Source organism: Equus przewalskii, chromosome 8, assembly GCF_037783145.1.
Source record: "Equus przewalskii isolate Varuska chromosome 8, EquPr2, whole genome shotgun sequence".
Lineage (NCBI taxonomy): Eukaryota > Metazoa > Chordata > Mammalia > Perissodactyla > Equidae > Equus > Equus przewalskii.
This window is the reverse complement of record NC_091838.1, coordinates 28814613-28835914: the sequence shown is the minus strand read 5'-3', so window position 1 is coordinate 28835914 and position 21302 is coordinate 28814613. Positions and strand designations below refer to the sequence as shown.

General features: G+C 34.9%; 1 protein-coding gene across 21 annotated transcripts in view; it reads left to right on the top strand.

Annotated features, from left to right (window-relative positions):
* RP1 (RP1 axonemal microtubule associated) overlaps positions 1-21302 on the top strand; it is a 440182-nt gene that overhangs the window by 212926 nt on the left and 205954 nt on the right. For all 21 annotated transcript variants that reach the window (XM_070631597.1, XM_070631612.1, XM_070631605.1 and 18 more), the window contains 2 exons: positions 2142-2293; positions 9478-9556. In XM_070631597.1, coding sequence (XP_070487698.1) covers positions 2142-2293; positions 9478-9556 — 231 coding nt within the window. The remainder of the gene's footprint in view (positions 1-2141; positions 2294-9477; positions 9557-21302) is intronic.

Sequence of the window (21302 nt, the reverse complement as noted above, 5' to 3'; positions counted from 1 at the left end):
TGCCCCGTGAAGTGGCTAACCTCATGAACTCAGTTTCATGTTTATTCCATCTGTTTCTCTGCAAGTTCCTTTTTGTTGCTCTTCCTTCATTCCTGATGTTTCAGATTTCCTTCTGGTATCATTTTCCTTCTCTCTGAAGAATTTCCTTTAATAGTTCTTTTACAGCAAGTCTTCTGGCAAGGGATTCTTTTAGTTGTCATTCATCTGAGAATGTCTTTATGTCACCTTAATTCCTGAAGGATATTTTTGATGGATATAGAATTCTGTGTTGACAGTTCTTTGCTTTGAGCCCTTTAAAAATATCATGCCATTTCCTTTAGGCCTTTATGGTTTCTGATGAGAAATCCACAATCATTAGAATCATTATTTCCCTATAGTAATGTATCATTTTCTCTAGCTGCTTTCAAATTTTTTTCGTCTTTATTTTCAGCAGTTTGCTTATGAAGTTTCTGGACATGGATTGCTTTTGATTCATTGTGTTTGGGGTTTACTGAGCTTCTTGAGTTTGTGGGTATATATCTTTTGCCAGATTTGGGAAGTTTTTAGCCATTATTTCTTCAAATATTCTTTCAGCTTAACATTCTTTTTCCTCTCCTTCAGATACTGTATGACATGAATATTAGATTTTTTCTTATTGCCCCACAGGTCCCTGAGGCTCTGTTTGTTTTGTAAACAATATTTTTCTCTGTTGTTACATTGGATAATTTCTATTTAATCTGTCTTCAAGCTCACTGGTGCTTTCTTCTGTCCTTTTCATTCTGCTCTAGACCCTATTCTGTCAGTTTAAAAATTTGCTTATGGTGTTTTTTTCAGCTCTAAAATTTCCATTTGATTTTTCTTTAACTTTTCTATTTTGTTGCTTAGACTTTCTGTTTTTCCATTGGTTTCAAGAGTTTTCATGATTATTTATAGTTTCATTTGTATCATAGTTGTTCTAAAGTCTGTGTCAGATAATTCTAATACTGGTGTCATCTTGAAGTTGATAACTCTTCATTGTCTTTTTCCGCGTAAGTTGACGTTTTCCTGATTTTTCATATGCTGAATAATTTTGAATTACATCCTAGATATTTTGCATATTATTGTTTGAGACACTGAGTGTTATTTAAATCCTATGAAGGATGTTCATATTTTTCTTCTAACAGTCAGTTGACCACTGGTTAGTTTCAGGCCACAGATTCCCACCTGTCATCTGTGGGCTGTGGTTCCAATGTCAGTTCAGTTTTAAAAGTTTTGCAGTGTTATTCAGATCTGTCCCACATGTTTACTATTCATTGGCGAATCTGGGGTCTGGGTGGAGGTTTATCTGTTAATATAGATCTCAAAGTCTTTAGTATGCTGGGTAGGATCAGATTAATGCGTCTTCAGCTTAGAGGTGAGCTCAGGAGTTCATAAACAACTTTATGGGTTTGCTTTTCTTCCCTCTTCATAACGTCTTTGGTATTTTTCAGTTCCATGACTCCTATTTTTAGCCATTTTGCTGATTAGCTGGTGCTTTAGTTTTCCTGTTTTTCTGTGCACTTCTATAGTCTTCTTGTGTCTAGGGCTAAGCAGTGGTAGGACAGAGAAAGGAAAGAAAGCAATAGAGATTGGTCGCACCCTATTAAAGTCCAGCTCCTCTGAAGAGAGGTGAAGTTTTTCTCTCTCAGAGTGTTGGCTCCTGTATGCTTCTGTGCCCAGGTACTTGGATGTGAGAGAATGGAGAAATGAAAGAGAAGAAAAGTGGTAGAATATCTGAACCTTTTCTATGTGTTAGGAGTTCCTTCTCCTGTTTCTTGAGCCAGAGCAAGAGAGCTTCTCCTGAGCTCCCTGTGTCTGAACTCCAGTGCCTCCTTCCAGGTTTCTGGTGCACTAAGCCCAAAAGGGAGATACCAGAGGATGAAAAATCGTAAACTCACTGTTTATTTTTACTTTAAATTCTGGTCTTCTTCCTCAATCCTCCTGCTACTGTATACTTTTCAGAGTCTTCATATACCTGCTCCATGCATTCTGTCAAGATTTTATAGATGTATTCAGTGGGAGAGACTAGGTGGAGTGTGTTACTACATTTCACCTGGAACTGGAACTCTTGATTAGATACATGTAAATTTTCTATCATATGAGTAATGCCTGGCATATAAAGCTTATTTTTCTTTTGTTGTCAGTGACAATATATGAAGTACACGTGGCAACGGGTGAGCTTTGGAATGCTGGAACAGTAGCAAATGTCTACATGTCTATCTATGGGGAAAAGGGAGATACAGGATCCAGACAACTATTTAGATCGAAGACCTCCTTCAGTTTTTTAAGAGGACAAGTAAGTGAGCAAAAAGCCCTTTGTCTGACTTTTTAAAAAATTTTGGTAAAAAATACATAAGACAAAATTTACCACCTTTAAATATCTTTAAATGCACAGTTCTGTAATGTTAAGTATATTCACTGATTGTGCAACAGATCTCCAGAAATTTTTCATCTTGCAAAACTGAAACTTTATACTCGTTAAACAACTCCTCATTTCCCCCTTCCCCAGCCCCTGGTAACCACCATTCTACTTTCTGTTTCTATGAATTTGACTACTTTAGATATCTCGTATAATTAGAATCAGACAATAATTGTCTTTTTGTGACTGGCTTATTTCACTTAGCATAATGTCCTTAAGTTTCATCCATGTTGGAGAATGTGACAGGCTGAATAATATTCCATTATCACATTTTCTTTATCCATTGATGGGAAATTTGATTTTTTTGAACTCTTGGCTATTGTTCATAGTGCAGCTATGAACATGGATATGCAAATATTTCCTTGTACCTTCTATTCTTTTGGCTATATACTCAGAAGCAGAATTGCTAGATCATATGAAAGTTCCATATATAATTTTTGGGGAAACTGGCACAACTGTTTGCATAGTGATTTCACCATTTTACATTCCTACCAACGTTGTACAAGCATGCTAGTTTCTCACTATTCTCAACAACCCTTGTTATTTTCTGTTTTTTGACAGTAACCATCCTAATGGATGTGAGGTGATATCTCATTGTTTTGATTTGCATTTCTTTAATGTTAATTGGTTTTGACATCTTTTTATACATTTGTTGGTGATTTGTAAATCATTTTTGGAGAAATGTTTATTCAAGTACTTTGCCATTTTAAAATCAAGTTATTTGTTTATTTGTTGTTGAGTTGTAGGAGTCCTTTGTGTATTCTGGGTATTAACCCTTTGTCACATATTTGATTTGTAAATATTTTCTCCCATTGTGTAAGTTGCTTTTTCACTCTTTTAATTTTGTCCTTTGATGCACAGAAGGTTTTAAGTTTGATGTAGTCCCATTTGTCTATTTTGCGTTTTTTTTTTTTTTTTTTTTGGCATGTGCTTTTGGTGTCTTATTCAAGAAATCATTGCCAAATCCAATGTTCTCAAACTTTTCCCTATGTTTTTTTCTAGGAGTTTTTAGTTTGGGGTATTATATTTGATTTTTAATGCATTTTGGGTTAATTTTTGTATATGCCATAAGGTAAGGGTCCAACTTCATTCTTTTGCATGTGGATATCTAGTTTTCCCAACACTATTTTGAAGAGACTGTCCTTTTCCTGTTAAGTGGTCTTGGCACCCTTGTCAAAGATTGTTTGACTGTCTATTTGAGAGTTTATGTCTAGGCTCCCTAGTCTATATTATTGGTCTATATCTCTATCTTTGTGTCAGTACCACACCATTTTGAGTACTGTAGCTTTGTAACATGTTTTGAAGCCAGGAAGTGTGAGACCTCCAAGTTTATTCTTATTTTTTAAGATTGTTTTGACTATTCAGGGTCCCTAGAGATTTCATATGAATTTTAGGATGGATTTTTCTATTTATGCAAAAACACCATTCAGGTTTTGATAGAGATTGTATTGGATCTGTAGATTGCTTTGGTAGTGTTGATGTCTAAGCAAAATTAACTCTACTAATCCATGAACACAGGATGTCTTTCTGTTTATTTGTATCTGCTTTCATTTCTTTCAGCAATCTTTTGAAGTTTTCAACATGTAAGTCTTTCAATTCCTTGGTTAGGTTTATTCCTAAGGCTTTTTTAAAAAGATTTTATTTTTCCTTTTTATCCCCAAAGCCCCCTGGTACATAGTTGTGTATTTTTAGTTGTGGGTCCTTCTAGTTGTGGCATGCGGGATGCTGCCTTAGCGTGGCTTGATGAGCAGGGCCATGTCTGTGCCCAGGATCTGAACCGGCAAAACCCTGGGCCGCCAAAGCAGAGCTCACGAACTTCACCACTCTGCCACGAGGCCAACACCTATTCCTAAGGTTTTTATTCTTTTTGATGCTATTGTAAATGGATTTGATTTCTTAATTCCTTTTGAAATTGGTGATTGTTAATGTATAGAAGCACAATTTTTTTAAGTGAATAAGTTTACTTCTCATTCTAGTTTTTTGAGTGCATTTTTCATGAAAGGGTGCTGAAACTTGTCAGATGTGTTTTCCGCATGAATTGAGACAATCATCTCACTTTTGTACTTCATTCAGTTAATATGGCTTATCACATTGATTTTTCATATGTTGAACCATCCTTTCATTCCAGGAATTAATCGTACTAGGTCATAGTGTATAATCCTTTTAAGATACTTTTAAATTTGGTTTGCTAATATTTTGTTGAGTATTTCTGCATAAATGTTTATCATGGTTATTGGTTTGTAGTTTTCTTGTGTCTGTCTGGCTTTGGTATCAGGCTAAGGCCAGCTTTATAGAATGAACTTGGAAGTATTCCCTTCTCTTCTGTTTTTTGGAAAAGTTTGAGGAGGGTTGGTGTTAATTCTTCTTTAAATGTTTGGGACTCAGGAGATTTTTGATTACCACTTCAATTTCCTTACTATTTATTGGTCTCTTCAGGTGTCCTATTTTTTCATGATTCTTTCTTGGTAGGTTGTGTGTTTCTAGGAATTTATCCATTTCTTCTAGGTTGTCCAATTTGTAGGCATGTAATTGTTAATAAAATTTTCTTACAATCCTCTTTTATTTCTATGACATTGGTTGTAATGTTCCCTCTTTCATTTCTGATTTTAGTTATTTGAGTCCTCTCATAGTTCTTAGTTCATCTAGCTAAGGGTTTGTCAATTTTGTTGATCTATTCAGAAAACCAACTCTTTGTTTCCTTGATTTTTTATGTTATTTTCTATTCTCTATTTTGTTTATCTCTGCTTAATCTTTATTATATCCTTCCTTCTGCCAACTTTTGGTTTAGTTTGTTCTTTTTTTAAATAGTTCCTTGATTTGTAAATTTAGTTTGTTTATTTGAAATCTTTCTTTTTTGTTTTTGAGGAAAATTGGCCCTGCGCTAACATCTGTTGCCAATCTTCCTCTTTTTGCTTGAGGAAGATGGTCGCTGAGCTTACATCTGTGCCAATCTTCCACTAGTTCACCTGGGATGCTTCCACAGCATGGCTTCACAAGTGTTGCTAGGTCCTTGCCTTGGATCTGAACCCGTGAACCCCAGGCCGCTGAAACCAAGCATGTGAACCTAACCACTATGCAACCCAACCAGCCCCCTTTCTTCTTTTTTAATGTAATCATTTAAGGGCATAACCTTACCTCTTAGCACTGCTTTTGCTGCATCCCATAAGTTTTGGTATATTGTGTTTTCATTTTCATTTGTCTCCATATATTTCCTAATTTCCCTTGTGATTTCTTTTTTAACACACTGGTTGTTTAAGCGTGTGTTATTTAATTTCCATGTCTTCGTAGATTTTCCTGTTTTCCTTCTGCTATTGATTTCTAGTTTCAGTCCATTGTTATCAGAAAAATTACTTGATGTGATTTCAGTATTTGTAAATTTGTTAAGATTTGTTTTGTGAAATAACATATGATCTATCCTGGAGAATGTTCCATGTGTACTTGAGAAAAATGTATATTTTGCTTTTGCTATTGTTGAGTAGAGAGTTTTGTGTATGTGTGTTCTATCCAGTTGTTCTATAAGTGTTGTTCAAGTCCTCTGTTTCCTTATTGATCTTCTGTCTAGCTCTTGTATCTATTATTGAAAGTGGGGCATTGACATCTCCTACTATTATTGTCTTGCTGTCTGTTTCTCCCTTCAGGTCTGTTAATGTTTGCTTTGTATATTTGGGAAGACTGAAGTTAGTGCATATATATTTATAATTGTTGTAGCTTCCTATTGAACTGACTCTTTATCATTATACAATATCTTTCTTTGTGACAATTTTTGACTTCAAGTCTATTTTGTCTTATAAAGTATGGATTCCTGCTCTCTTTTGGTTAGAATTTGCATGATGTATCTTCTCCCATTCTTTTATTTTCAGTCTGTGTGTATCCTTTTGTCTGAAGTAAGTCTATTTTTTAGTCAGTATATAGGTAATTTTTTTAATCTATTCAGCCTATGTTTTTGATGTGAGAGTTAATCAGTTTTCATTTAAAGTAATTACTGATAGAGAAATATTTACTATTGCCATTTTTTTGGTTTTCTATATGTCTTTTAGCTTTTTTGTCCCTCCTTTCCTCTCTTACAGTCTTTCTCTGTGTTTTGTTGATTTTTTGTAGTGAAATGCTTTGTTTGGTGTCTCTTCCTTTTGTGTATCTTCCATAGATATTATCTTTGTGGTTACCATTGCAGCTATGTAAAACATTTTAAAGTTGTAACAATCTGTTTTAAACTGATAACTTCAAACTTCAATACCAAAACTACTCTTTTATAGTTCCACCTTCGTAGATTCATTATTGATGTCACAAATATGTCCTTTTATATTATATACCCATTAACATAGGTTTATAGTTTTTTATGTTTTTATCTTTTAGTTCTATACAAGAATTATAAGTAAACTTATGCAGTGAAATTATAATAATAGAAGTTACTATATTTCTCCATGTATTTACTTTTACTGGGAGAATATATTTTTGTATGGCTTTATGTTGCTATCTAGTGTACTTTTCTTTCAATGTGAAAGACTGCCTTTACCTTCTCTTTTAGGGAAATCCAGTGGTAATGAACTCCCTCAGCTTTCATTTCTTTGGGAAGGTCTTAAATTTTCTTTATTTTTGAAGGATACAGAAATCTTGGTTGACAGATTTTTCTTTTAGCAGTTTGAATGTATTATCCCATTGCCTTCTAGCCTACATGATTTCTGCTGAGGAATCCACTCATAACTTATAGAAGCTCAGTATTACGTGATCAATTGCTTTTTTCTTGCTGCTTTCAGGATCTTTTCTTTAACTTTTGACAATTTGGTGATAATGTGTCTTGGTTTGGGTCTCTTTAAGTTTATCTTAGTTTTAATTCATTGATTTTCTTGAATTTGTATGTCCATTTCTCTCCTCAGATTTGGCAAGTTTTTGGACATTATTTCTTCAAATAAGCTCTTTGCCCTTTCTATCTCTTGTCGTCTTCTGGGACTCTTATAATTCATATACTGTTTTGTTCCATGGTATCCCATAAGTTCCTTAGGCTCTCATCATTTTATTCATTTTTTTTTTCCAGTTTAGATGATTTCACATGACCTGTCTTTTAGTTCACTGACTCTTTCTCTTCTGCCTGATCAAGTCTACTGTTGAAACTATCTAATGAATTTGTCAATTCAATTGTTGTGTTTATCATTTCCAGAATTTCTATTTGGTGCTTTCATATTTTTTCTTTCCTTTTGTTGATATTCTTGTTTTGGTCATGCATCAGTTTCCTGATTTTTTTAGTTGACTTTCTGCATTATCTTTTAGTTCATTGAACTTAAGACAGTTGTTTTAAATTTTTTCTCAGGAAGTTCAGACATCTGCGTTTCTTTAGGGCCAGTTTCTGGAATTTTATTTCATTCTTTTCATTGGGCCATGTTTCCCTCTTTCTTTATATGCATTGTGATGTTTTGCTGAGATTGGGCATTTGAAAAAACAACTCTCTCTCCCAATCTTAAAGGGCTAACTTTGTGTCAGGGAAGACCTTCACCAATGAGCCTGGTTAGTTTCTGGGACCTCTCGGACTTTTTCTGGCTATGTCTCTTCTCTGGGTTTGTATATGTGTTTTTACTGTCTTAATTTCCCTAAGATGCTTGCTTCTGTTTCTTCTCCAGTGCCCATAATCTCCTGCCCCACCCCATGTCTGCCTGCTGTACTACAGAATCTCTGTAGCTCTACATGCTATGGTACTCTCCTCTGTTTTCCTTGGCTTCCAAACTATGCTGCCATTACTGTTAGTACTTCAGATTAAGTGAGTGAGAAACCAATCCCTTAGGTAGCCTTCAGAGAAGCCAGAATTTTGTATGCGTTGTCCACTCTTTTGTTTCTTTCCCAAGAGAGGATCTAGAGTATTGAACATTTCCTCCCAGTCGTAATGCACTATGCCAAGTAGGGAGAGGTGCATGGGTACATGAAAAGCCACAAGTAGTCTTTGAGTATCTCAGGATGTTTCCATTGCATGTTTCCTCTCTCTCTCTGTCTTTTTTTTTTTTTTAGCTTTCTCTACATCAATTAAGTATTGTAACTCATAATTTTTTCTGCCAATATTTTCTGTTTTTGCATAGCAAGTCTTCCTTTTCTAGCAGATCTATTTCGTGGATAAAGGATAACTGTATTACCCATTAACCTGTACCATGCTTGGATACTATTTTTTTGCTAATGAATACTAATGGCTTTGTTATCTGTTATTTATATTATTTCTAGGTCCCTTATATAAAGGCAGAGTGGTTGCAAAGGAAAGTAGTCTTATTACATATCAGAGGAACTGAGCTCTAATCTTGGTTCTTTGCCTCACTTTTCTTATAGAAAATGGATATGTTTTTTTCTCACTGAGTCACTTTTAAAGATAAAATAAAATGTATGTGACAGTATTCCAAAATGCATAAGACACTATATAAATGCAAAGGTTACTTTTTGTTTCTGGATTATTTTTCAATTGATATGCTACATCATGTATGTTTTTGCATTTTAACCTGTAGCATTATCTTAAATATTACCAAAGGAACTCTGGGCTCCTCAGTTTTACCCATATTCTGAATACATAAACCACTGGAGCCACAAACATTAATAGGTTTGATTGCAACAGCACACTGGGACTTCAGAGCACTGGTATAAATTTCTAATAATTCTTGCATCAGCATCCTAAAATTACTTTAGGAACATTATATTTATGAATGGCCCAGAAACATTACTAAGAAAAATTCCATCTCATGGGAGATAAGATTCAGTTGTATTCAAATGAATGGAAATTTTTAGTATATTTTATAATTATTACATTTATGTTATCAATATTTGAAAAATATTATTCTAGAGGGTTCCAAAATTTGTGCTTTTATAATGAAAACTTGGCAACAAAGAGGGGCAGGGTATATTTGAAAACTTATTACTGTACTCTATCAGTTAAAATTGTTTTATCTCTACTTTCTTAATTTATACAGATTTGTGTATTTACTGAATCAACATAATTCTTCTCACCATCAGTTTTTACTGTATCTTAATTTTTACTCTAGTTAGAAATCAGACTTGTAGTCTGGATCAAACTATACTTTTTTGATTTGTTACAGACTGACACCTTCTCCTTGGAAGCTGTGCACCTTGGGGATTTGTACAAGATTGTCATAGGCCATGATGGGCTTGGCCCTGGTAAGAGTCTTTCATAGGTAGATAATCAATGTCTGATTCTGCTCTATTCATGTGAAACCCTGTACAAGTCTAGAAAATAATTATGGAAAACTTGTAATAAAATAATCTCTAAGTATTGATTATCTGAAATGAAAATATTGTCCATAGATAATCTTTAAATTTTAAGTAGATATATTTTTCGTCAAAATGACATAGAATTGTCCAAATGAATGCTCTGCTTAGAATGCTAGAAAGGATGATGCATGAAAATTGGGGAAATGTCAAATTTATATGTGGCTACATTCCAGCATGCTACTGGTGGATGTAGCAGCAGCGTCCTCTGGGAGTGATATTCCATGAAGTGCTAGCAATAGTGCCAACAGTCACACATTAAGGGCACTGTTCTGGCAGCAAGGTCTTAGCTGTGTTTTGTGTTTTCTGCTGCAATTTTGTTTAGATTTCTTCTTCATTTTCCCATCAATTCTGTGAGATGACCCACATCTTCCCAATAAATTCATTTTCTGTCATAAGATAAACAAAATCCTTTCACAAAAGACAAAAGTACTAAAGTGCACCTACCACAAAAAGGATAAAAAAACAGAAAGCATCAGGGGCTGGCCCCGTGGCCGAGTGGTTAAGTTCGTGCACTCCGCAGCAGGCGGCCCAGTGTTTCGTTAGTTCGAATCCTGGGCACGGACATGGCACTGCTCATCGGACCACGCTGAGGCAGCGTCCCACATGCCACAACTAGAAGAACCCACAACGAAGAATACACAACTATGTACCGGGGGGCTTTGGGGAGAAAAAGGAAAAAATAAAAAATCTAAAAAAAAAAAAAAGAAAAAACCAGAAAGCATCAAACAATATGAAAAACTCTAAAAAGTATCAATGTATAATTTTAAAAATGTTAAGAACAAAGTTCTCATATCAATATATAATGAATGTGTGTTTAAATAATGTGTTTAAATAGTTAATGAAAAAGTTAGCAGGATGACAAAGCTGGTTCAAAGGAGGTTCCCAAAACTGAAAAATATATACTTATAATCAGTGCAAAAAAGAATGATGAATAAGATTAATAAGTAAAAAATATGGCTACTGTCCTAACATAAAAACAGAATCTTTGAGGTTGTCCTCTCACTTGGACAAAATTCATTTATATTTTGACCAGACACAAATCTTCTGCATTTTATTTTTCTGTCAGTAGACAGCTAATTTTAGAGAGTCTGAGCCCTAATCCATAGTAAATGCTAAGTCAAATAACCTTACCTTTCTGCAGGGAGTCAGATGACTCTCAGGCAGCCTTGTTAGACAGTGCTCAAGTAAAACATTAAAAGGATGTGTTAACGTGCCCAAGCTAACACCTACATGCTAACTAATTCAATTTTCTAAATTGTTTTGGTGGATCTGCTATGTATAAGGTGCTGTACCAAGTATTTTCTATAGTAAGTATAAAGATAACCAAATTGGAATTCTGTCCTTGAGTCCACCAAGAGATAGCAAGATGATTTTAAATCCTAAAAAGTTTGGCACAACATTTTGCTTCCTGATGCCAGTTGAGAGTTCAAGTCCTGTCTTTTTTTCCCTTCTACATTGTGATTTTCCCAGTTTATCCACTACATGGAATTTCAGTAATTGAGTTATCATCACCGTGACATAGTGAAGAAAATACTAGAATCTAAGCCAGCGACAGGTTTGAATCCAGGCCCTGTCACTTGTTGACTTTTTGATCTTGAGTGAATCATTTAACGTCTCTGAGCTTCAGTCCATACTGTGTAAAGTGAGGTAGAGACCTCATGTGGTTATTGTGAGGATTATGTGACATTGTTTATGAATGGCAAAGCAGTATACATTTGTCAGTAAAAGATGAATAGATAGGCAGTAGAATTTTTTAAAAAATTACAATTTTCAATAACAATTGAATATGTTGTTTTATAAAATTCATCTCTTTTCTTCCATTTCCACATTTTTCCTATGTATATTCTAAGAAGGAAACTAAAAAATTTTTCTTATAATCTTGCTTCCTTTACCTCCTCTCTACCGCTTTATTTTAAAAATCAACATATTTATCTAAGAGTACTTTTGGGACTTGATGTTGGTGTAAATGGCAAGGGCAAGCAGGATTAAATTACAGGTTGTGTTTACCACTGGTGAAAATAGGAAAAGGGTAGAGGTAACCAGCATTTACACCTGTACCTTATCCTGCTACTTCCCTTTGAGTCGTTCAGCCCACAGTCTTTGAATGTCTACTGTGTGCAACTTACTGTTCTTGTTTTAGGATTGGAAAAGTATCTCCTCCATATGTCCACTTCTCTTCCACCACTCTGGGTATTTGACTTCATAGTGTAGTGCTAATTCTGTAGGAAAATAGAACTGAGCTTCTGTGTCTCCTAAGTCCTTCCTTCCATGGATCAAAAGTGCTTAAGTTTTTGTTTGTTTGTTTAACTTAAAAGGAAATACTGTTATTTGAAATACTTGAAAGTTTCTATGAGAATAGATTTTAAATGTTCTCCCCATAAGAAAAACAGCAACAAAAGAAGTAATTATGTGAGGCGAAGGATGTGTTAACCGACCTTATTGTGGTAATTATTTAGTAATATATACATGTGTCAACTCAATACATTGTATACTTTAAACTTACACATGTTATATGTCAGTTATATCTCAGTAAAGTTGAGGGAAGAAAAAGAAGTTGTGTAAGAAGCAAATAAAAATTGAGAAAAATGTGAGAAAGGAAATAATAAAGATAATAGAAATCAAAGACAGAAAATAGAAAAACAGAAAAATTGATGTCACTTATATGAATGTGTCCCTGAAGAAAAAAATAAAGCCCACGTAGTAAACCAAACATTGAAAAGTCTAATAAAAAAGAGAAAGAAAATAAATGCCAAAATAAAATAAAGTGAATATAGCTGCAAATACATACTAGAAAAAATTTTTGAGTGTACTGTACACAATTTTGGGCTAAATTTGAAGCTCTGCATGAAACAGATGATTATCTAAGAAAAATTGACCAAAGAAATTTGGCTTAAGAAATTTTGAATGACCCAAGAAAGGAAATTTGACTCAATACTGATCCAAGAAAAAGTAGAAAATAAGAATAGTCAGTAACAATAAGTTTTTTAGAAGGCTAATCTCCTTCTAAAACCTCTGGTTCTGTTTGGATTTATGAACATTTTCTCTGAAATGTCCAAAAAGCATACATTTCTAATTCTATATAGAATGTTCCAGACTATGGAATTTGAAAGCTTTTAAATAGACTCAATGATACCAAAACTTGAAAATGTACAAAAATATAGAACTATGATTTAGTGCTTTTCGCTTTGTCCTCTCATATGTTTCCAGTGTGAACAAGAACTACTATGGGCCTCAGAGGACCTATTACAAAGGAGTTATCTTTCTGTTTAGCAACTCATAGTTTATATTGAAAAATTCAAGCAAACAATTTTATTTGATAATATTTCCACATTTGTTTAAAAATATTTGCTATGGTCTGAATGTTTGTGTCGCCCCCAAATTTACGTAGTGAAATCCTAACGCTGAATGCAATGTTATGGGCTTAGTGCTCTTATAAAAGAGGCTCCAGAGAGATCCCTAATCCCTTCCATCTTGTGAGGACACAGCGAGGAGGTGCTGGCTATGAACCAGGAAGAGAGACCTCATCAGAAGGTGACCATGCTGGAGCCCTTCTCTTGGATTACCCAGCCCCCAGAACTATGAGAAGTAAATTTCTGTTGTTTATAAGCTACCTAGTCTGTGGTATTTTGTTATAGCAGCCCAAGAAGACTAAGACAACATTTTAACTTGACAGTAAAATTTCTCATTTTCTTCTACCCCAAATATTCAAATAAAATTGATGTTGTGTGACTCCTGAGGGTTCCCACGGTTGCTGGCATGATGTTGTGTATCCCATAGTCTTCATTCTCCAGAAGAACAGCTGTAGATCAGCCTCACTGATAAATGTATGTACATTTATCCTAAGTTAAATGTGTACAAAGTGAATCAAGAAGTATAATCAAGGAATAATATATAACAACTAAGTAGGGTTCATGCCAAGAAATTGAAGGATAGTTCAGTATTAGGAAATCTGTTAATAAAATACATCGCCTCAGAAGGTTGAAGCAGAAAAATTATTTGTTAGCAGTCAAATAATACTATTATTAAAAATTCTTTCAAAATTCTGAAACAGAAAAAGTATTTATTTAAAATTATTTTTAAATAATTTAACTCGACAACCACTTAATAAACAATGAAATTCATTAAAATTAGAACTACAAGAATTTTCTCATTATGAATATAGTCATTCTTTGGAAAGCATTATAAATGCTTTTTAAAACTGTTAAAAGTTTGGAAAGTAGAAGATAATGTTATTGCTTATGGGTGATATAAATGTCTATTCAAATGCAAGGAGGATTAACTGAAAAATGAATAGAAGAAATAAGAGAATTTATAAAGTGACAAGTTAAATCAATTTACAGTAACTGGAGGCTGTTTTTCTTATATAGAAAATACGAGATATAAAAGATCTTATTCAGAGTAGCAACAAAAAGTATAAGATATATAATTGGCATCAACAATAAAAAATACATACCCATGTGAATTATTAGACTGGTCTTGTCTGAAAGCCATATTGAGAAGTAATAGGAGGTTCTAGCAAAGAAAGTTTTGTTTATAGGTTCTGTCCCTCTTTCAGATTCAGTGAACATATTGTTCCCTAATGATTTATTTAGCAGTGATCTGGCTGTGTAATCCAGTTCTCGTTTGTGATACTCCAACAGTACTGTTTTTTTTGGTGAGAGAGGTGAAAGCTTTGTGCTTCCATGTATTAGGTTTAGGTCCTAGCTGCCTATGCCTGTGGTGAATCAGCAGTAAATGGACTTTAGAATTTCGATTAACCAAATTGCACCCAGATCTGTCCATTTGGTTGAGCAAATCAATCTGCTGTGAGATTCATTTTACCTAATATCTAAGACTATAGTGTAGTGAATCTGCTTCAGTGGTTTCTTTATAGAAAGATTGTTGGTCACTCTGAAATCATTTGAGTTATCACAAGTGAGGAAATGATAAGAGAATTGGAAAGAGGTGGTGGTAATAATGCATAGATGTACCTACTAATTTTGATAAGAGTCATCAGATACTCAGAGGAGAGAAAAGCTGAAATATAGGGTAATGCAATTAACCTAAAGGTATGTCCTGAGACAGCTGACTTCCTTTTTCTATCACTAAGTGAAATAAACTAGTCACAAAAGACCACATATTGTGTGATTCCATTTATATGAAATCTCCAGAATAGGCAAATCTATCAAAATCAGGAAGTAGATTAGTGGTTGCCTAAATTTGGGAGAGAGGAGGAGGGTGGCGGTTGGGAATGAATGTGAATAGGTACAAGGTTTCTGTTTGACATAGTGAAAATATACTGAATATGAGTTACGATGATAGTTGCAAATCTCTGGGAATGTGCTACAAACCACTGATCCCGTTTAAATAGGTGAACTTCGTCAACTATTATTTCACAATAAAGCTGTTAAAATTATGTTATTTATCTGGAAAAATTAAAAGGATAAAATAGGCTATAACATTTTGAAAAAGATTAACAAGGAAGACTCACATTAAAATGCATTAAGATGATAATTTTTAAGTATAGTTTAGTTCACATCACAATGATAGCTAAATCTGGCACAGAATGTGATCTGAACCAGATTTTAAGTGGATTTAATAGAAAAATGAGCAATGGATATTAAAAAAGCAATTCAAAAAGACCAAAAATGAGTAATAAAAATTTAAAAACTTAATGATAAGCTATGTTTTAATTAATTTTTTTATTTGCAGATAATTGTAGATTCACATGCAGTTATACAAAGTAATTCAGATAGATTCTCTGTATCCTTTACCCACTTCTCCCCAATGTTAACCTCTTGCAAAGGGATACCACAATATCACTACCAGGATATTGATGTCTATACAATCAAGACACAAAAGAGTACCATCACTACAATGATCTATCATGTCCCCCTTTTATAGCCACATCCACTTTCTTTCCTTTATTCCTTCCTCAATCCCCTGTTCTTAACCCCTTGCAACCACTAATCTGTACTATGTACCTATAATTTTCTCATTTCAAGACAGTTATATAAATGAAATCAATTACAAATTATGTAATTTGTTGGGAATGTTTTTTTTCACTCTGTATAATTTCCTAGAGATTCATTCAAGTTGTAATGTGTGTCAGTAGTTTGTTCCTTTCTATTACTGAGTAATATTCCATGGTATGGATTCCCTCAGTTTGTTTAGCCATTCACCTATTGAAGGACATTTGGATCGTTCCCAGTTTGGGACTATGACGAATAAAGCTGCCATGAACATTTGTGTACAGAGTTTTATGTGAACATGTTTTCTTTTCTCTGGGAATAATGCCCAAGAATGCAATTGATGTGTCGTATGGTAGTTGCATGTTTAGGTTTACAAAAAATTGCCAAACTTTTTCACAGTGACAATACCGTTTTATATTCACACCAACAATGTATGTGTGATCCATTTTCTCAGCATCCATGTCAGCATTTGGTGTTTTGTTATGCTTTTTTTGCCATTCTGATGGGTGTGTAGTGATTTCTCATTTTGATGTTAATTTGCATTTCTATAAAGATAATGATGTTGAACATATTTTCATGTGTTTATTTGCCATCTCTATATCCTCTCCAGGGAAATGTCTTTTTATGTTCTTTGCCTTTTTTATAATGGATTTTTTTTTAAATGTTAAGATTTAAGAATTCTTTTCATATTATAGATACTACTCTTTTGTTGGATATATGGCATGCAAATATTTCTTCCCGGTCTGTAGCTTCTCATTCCATCCTCTTAACAGGATCTTTTGCAGAGCAAAATTTTTAGTTTTTATTAATTTTTCTCTTTAGGGATTGTACTTTTGGGGTTAAGTCTAAGAACTCTTTTCCTAGCCCTAGATCGTAAAGATTCTTTTTCCTATCTTTTTTCTCAAAGTTTTATAGTTTTGCATTTAATTTTGTGATTTCTTTTGAGTTAGTTTTTGTATAAAGTGTGAGGTGTAGGTTGAAGTTAATTTTTTTAATCTATGAATGTCTGATTACTCCAACACCGTTTGTTGAAAAGTCTATTCTTCCTCCACTGAACTGCTTTTACCCCTTTTTCAGAAATCAGTTGGGTATATTTATGTGGGATTATTTCTGGGTTCTCTATTCTGTTCCACTGATCTATGTGTCTATCCTGCCAATAACAGACTGATTTGATAGCTATTTGGTAGTATTAACATCAGGTACACTGATTACTCCTATTTTAATATTTGTCAAGATTGTTTTAGCTATTTTAAGGCCTGTTTTTCTCTATATAAATTTTAGAAAAGGTTGCCCATATCTATAATAAAACTTACTGTGATTTTGTTGGAATTGCATCACTATCAAACCTATTGGGGAGAATTGATGTCTTTACTATGTTGGGGCTTCCAATCCATAAACATAGTATGTCTCTCCATTTGTTTATGTCTTCTTTGATTTCTTTCCTTAGCATTTTATAATTTTCAGTATATAGATTCTGCACATTTTGTTACATTTATATGTAAATATTTAATCTCTAACATAATTGTAAGTGGTATTGTGGTTTAAATTTCAGTTTTCACATGTCCATTGTTAGCATATGGAAATGTGGTTTATTTTTGTGTAGTGATTTGTCTTGTATCTGAGACCTTACTCAACTCAGTTTTTGGTTTTGGGAGGTTTTTTTGTAGATTCTTTGGGAGTTTCTCTGTAGACAATCATGTCATTTGCAAATAGGAAGAGTTTTATTTTTTTCTTTCCCATCTTTCTTGCCCTTTATTTATTTTTCTTCCCTTATCACAGTGGTTGGAACTTCTAGTACAGTCATGCACTGCATAATGATGTTTTCGTCAATGATGGACCACATGTACAATGATGGTCCCATAAGATTAGTACCATATAGCCTGGGTATATAGTAGGCTATGCCATCTAGGTTTGTGTAAGTACTGTAGGGGAGGAAGAAATTTTCCTCTGCCCTTCTAGGTTCTTCCGGCTGGTCTAAGAATTAAATTGGCATGAGACAGATTAACAGGAGAAAAAAAAGCAAAAGTTTGATAAAATGTATATGTGAGAGAAACCCAGGAAAACTGAGTAACTCACCAAAATGGCCAAAGCCCTCACCTTAAATACCAGTCTTAGCTAAAGACAAAGGAGATGTTGGGAGTGGGGAAAGTCAAAGACTTCCAAGGGAAGGAAGGCAATTCACAGGTAAGTGAAAAGGAGCAAACTTATGGAAAACAAGTGTTTGTTTGGCCACCTGGAAACAAAGAACACAGAGGGGAGCCCAACAAACAGGCTTTTCTTGGTTCCTCCCTGTCTACCACCTCATTCATGTTATACTAAGGTGATAGCTTGCTTCCTGAGACTAGTTTTTTTTTTTAATCTGAATTCTTTTAGGCAGTTAATGGGGAGGTAACAAGGAAAACTTTCTGACTCTTTTCTTTCTTAAAAATAATCAGCCTAAAATAATTCTTATCTTAAAGAGACACATTTTGGGGTGGCAGATTTTGTTCCCCTTTAGTACACCTGCTGATGTTCACACAAGGACAGAATTGCCTAATGATGCATTTCTCATAACGTGTCCTCATCATTAAGCAATGCATGACTGTACTATATTGAATAAGAATGGTGAGGGGGAAATATTTGCATTGTTTCTTATTATAGTGGAAAGTGTACAGTTTTTCACTGTTAAGTATAAAATTAGCTGTAGGTTTTTTGTAATTTCAACTTTATCAAGTTGAAATTTTCCTGTGTGGTAGGCTGGAAAATGGCCCCCAAAAGATATTCATGTACTGATCTCTGGAACTGTGAATGTTATCTTACATGGAAAAATTGACTTTGTAGCTGTCATTAAGTTAAGGATCTTGAGATGAGGAGATTATCCTAGGTTATCTAGGTAGGCTCAAGGTAATCACAAGGATCATTATAAGAGGGAGGTAAGAGAGTCAAAGTCAGAGAAGAGAATATGGCAATGGAAACAGAGGTGAGAGATTTAAAGGTGCTATCTCCTGGCTTTGAAGAAGAAAGGACCACAAGCCATTAGAAGCTGGAAAAGGCAAAGATGCTCTAGGCTTCACTTCACCACACCCATGTCAGCAGGACTCAGTGAGCAGCTGAGCACCTGTTATCAGCTGGCAACAAGGAGAATGAATAGAGCAATGCAAGCTGTGACTAGTCAGCACTCCACTATTTCGCCATCCCTGGTGTCAGTGAGTCCCATTGGAGGCTGAGTGTCCACCCCTACTTAGCATCAGAAGGTGGAACGAGGTGGGACAAGGTGGAGTAGTTGAGGTTATACTTCCCCTGTGCCTTGGTCATCAGTGAGGCCCAAGGGAAATCTGAGCTTCTACTCCTACCCAGCATCAACAAGGCTGAGTGAAGTAGAGGAGGTGAGGCTAGTTGGCACTCTATAGCCTTACTCCCCTCCCCTTTGTGACAGGGCCTAGTAGGGAGCTGAGCTTCTGCCCTCACCCTACAACAGAAAGGGGTGAGATTCAGTCCCTGCCTGCCCCATCTCTGGAAGCAGACGGGCACACTAGGGAGTTGATTCCCTTGCTCTGAGACAGTCAGGCACTGTAAATACCTTACTTTTGTGAGGAAGGTATCAGTGAGCAAGAGGATGAGGTGAACTCCCACTCAGCTATCTGCAGTGAGTGAGTGCCCCGCTTCTGCCTGGGTGGTGTCAGAAGTTGCTTGTGTACACACACACACAGCTTATGCTCCATCTAAAACATCTTCCTCTAAAAAGAAGATTAAATAGGACTCAGAGTCTCATAATATTATATCCAAAATGTGAAGGATATATTAAAAAAATCAGTTGACATATAAAGAACTTGGGAAAAATGGCCAGAAAAGTAAATCTTTAGTATTATTCAAAGAAATACAGTATTTAAAATTGTTTTCTTCTTATCAAGTTTTGATTAGAAAATTCACAAGGCTACTATAATATATAGAAAAGAACCTCTAAATCTCAGTGAATTACAATATTTATTTCATGTCTACATCAACTTTTGGCTGATCTTGGCCTAACTTGACTATTCTTGGCTGGACTTTGCTGGGTTCCTGGCTCTGATGTGGCGTCATGTCTACACCACTCTATCCAGAATGAGCAATGCTACCTGAGGCATGCTCTTCTCATGGACAAAGACCTTAGTTAGAACAAGGCTTGTGGTCATTTTTATCCACGTTTCACTGGCTAGATCAAATCTAATGGCCAAGACCAAAGTCATTGGGGTAAGGGTAGGGGAGAAAGAATTATGGACAAATAATGCAGTATTCCATGACTAATGTTACTAAATATTGTTTGACAATAATACTTAATTTGACTCAGTAATCCATTTCTAGAAAGCTATCCAAAAATATTGAGAAATATAAATAATATGCTCAAAATTGCGACTATATTATATATAATAGCAAAATTCTATATCTTGCAATAGGAAATATATTTATATGGTACATCCATACACTGAAATATCATGCGACTTTAAAAATCATGTTGTCAAAGAATCTTTAAGAAAAATGGGGAAATGCTCATGAACAAAGCACATGTATGATTTGGGTAATTAATACTTACTAGCTTCTGTACTCACTAATACTCACAAACTAGCCCCCAATCCAAGGGCTTTACACAGCACATTTATTTGTTTTTCACACAATAGTCTGATGTGAGTTGAAAAGTCTTCCAGGCAGTTATTCTTCAAGCAGTGAATCAAGAGGCAGGCCCTGTCCAGTGTGTGGCCATGCTAGCTTCCAAGGTCACCACAGAAAGTGGAGTTGGCTAGAGGATTGTGGGGGACGTGTTTAAAGGCTGGGTCTGCAAGTGACTTATATCATTTTTGTTTACGTTCCATTGGCAAGAAATGAGTCATATGTCCCTCTGCTTAATTTCAGGAGAAGCTGAGAAATGTAGTCTTCTTGTGTAAGCGGAAAGAGGAAACAGTGTAGTGAGTGTATAGCCTTGTCTTTACTACAGCAGGACACCAACTCTTTACACAATAGGGCCCAGATCTGAATACATTTGGGCATTCTATGTATAGGCATAAAAAAAGATTGAAAATGTATAGACCAAGCTAACTGATTTCTTTTTTTTTTGGCAGACGCTGGAATAATACATGGTTTCAATACCTTTTTTGTCCATTTGTTTAAATCCAGTCCAATAGAAAATGAATAATTATTTTAAGTGGCAAATAATATTTTGAATAATACAAACTACTTATTACACGTATTCGTAAGAAATCAGCACATTCCAATAGAACTTTATATAAACCCTTTAATTCCTATTCTTCCTGCCTAATTTCTCCAGGGACAGCCTGGCTTTGCCTTAGAACTTCATCTTTTCTAGTTCTAAATCCAGTCCTGGGTCTTCCCAACTTATGAGAAAAGCAAGTTAAAAAATGTAGATAATATATTTTTTATATAAATACTTTTAAATGAATTACTAATTAAACCAATTGACTTACAAAGTATTTTTTGAAAGATTTTATTTTTTTATTTTTTTCCTTTTTCTCTCCAAAGCCCCCCAGTACATAGCTGTATATTCTTCGTTGTGGGTCCTTCTAGTTGTGTCATGTGGGACGCCGCCTCAGTGTGGCTTGATGAGCAGTGCCATGTCCGCGCCCAGGGTTCGAACCAACGAAACACTGGGCCGCCTGCAGCGGAGCACGCAAACTTAACCACCTGGCCATGGAGCCAGCCCCACAAAGTAT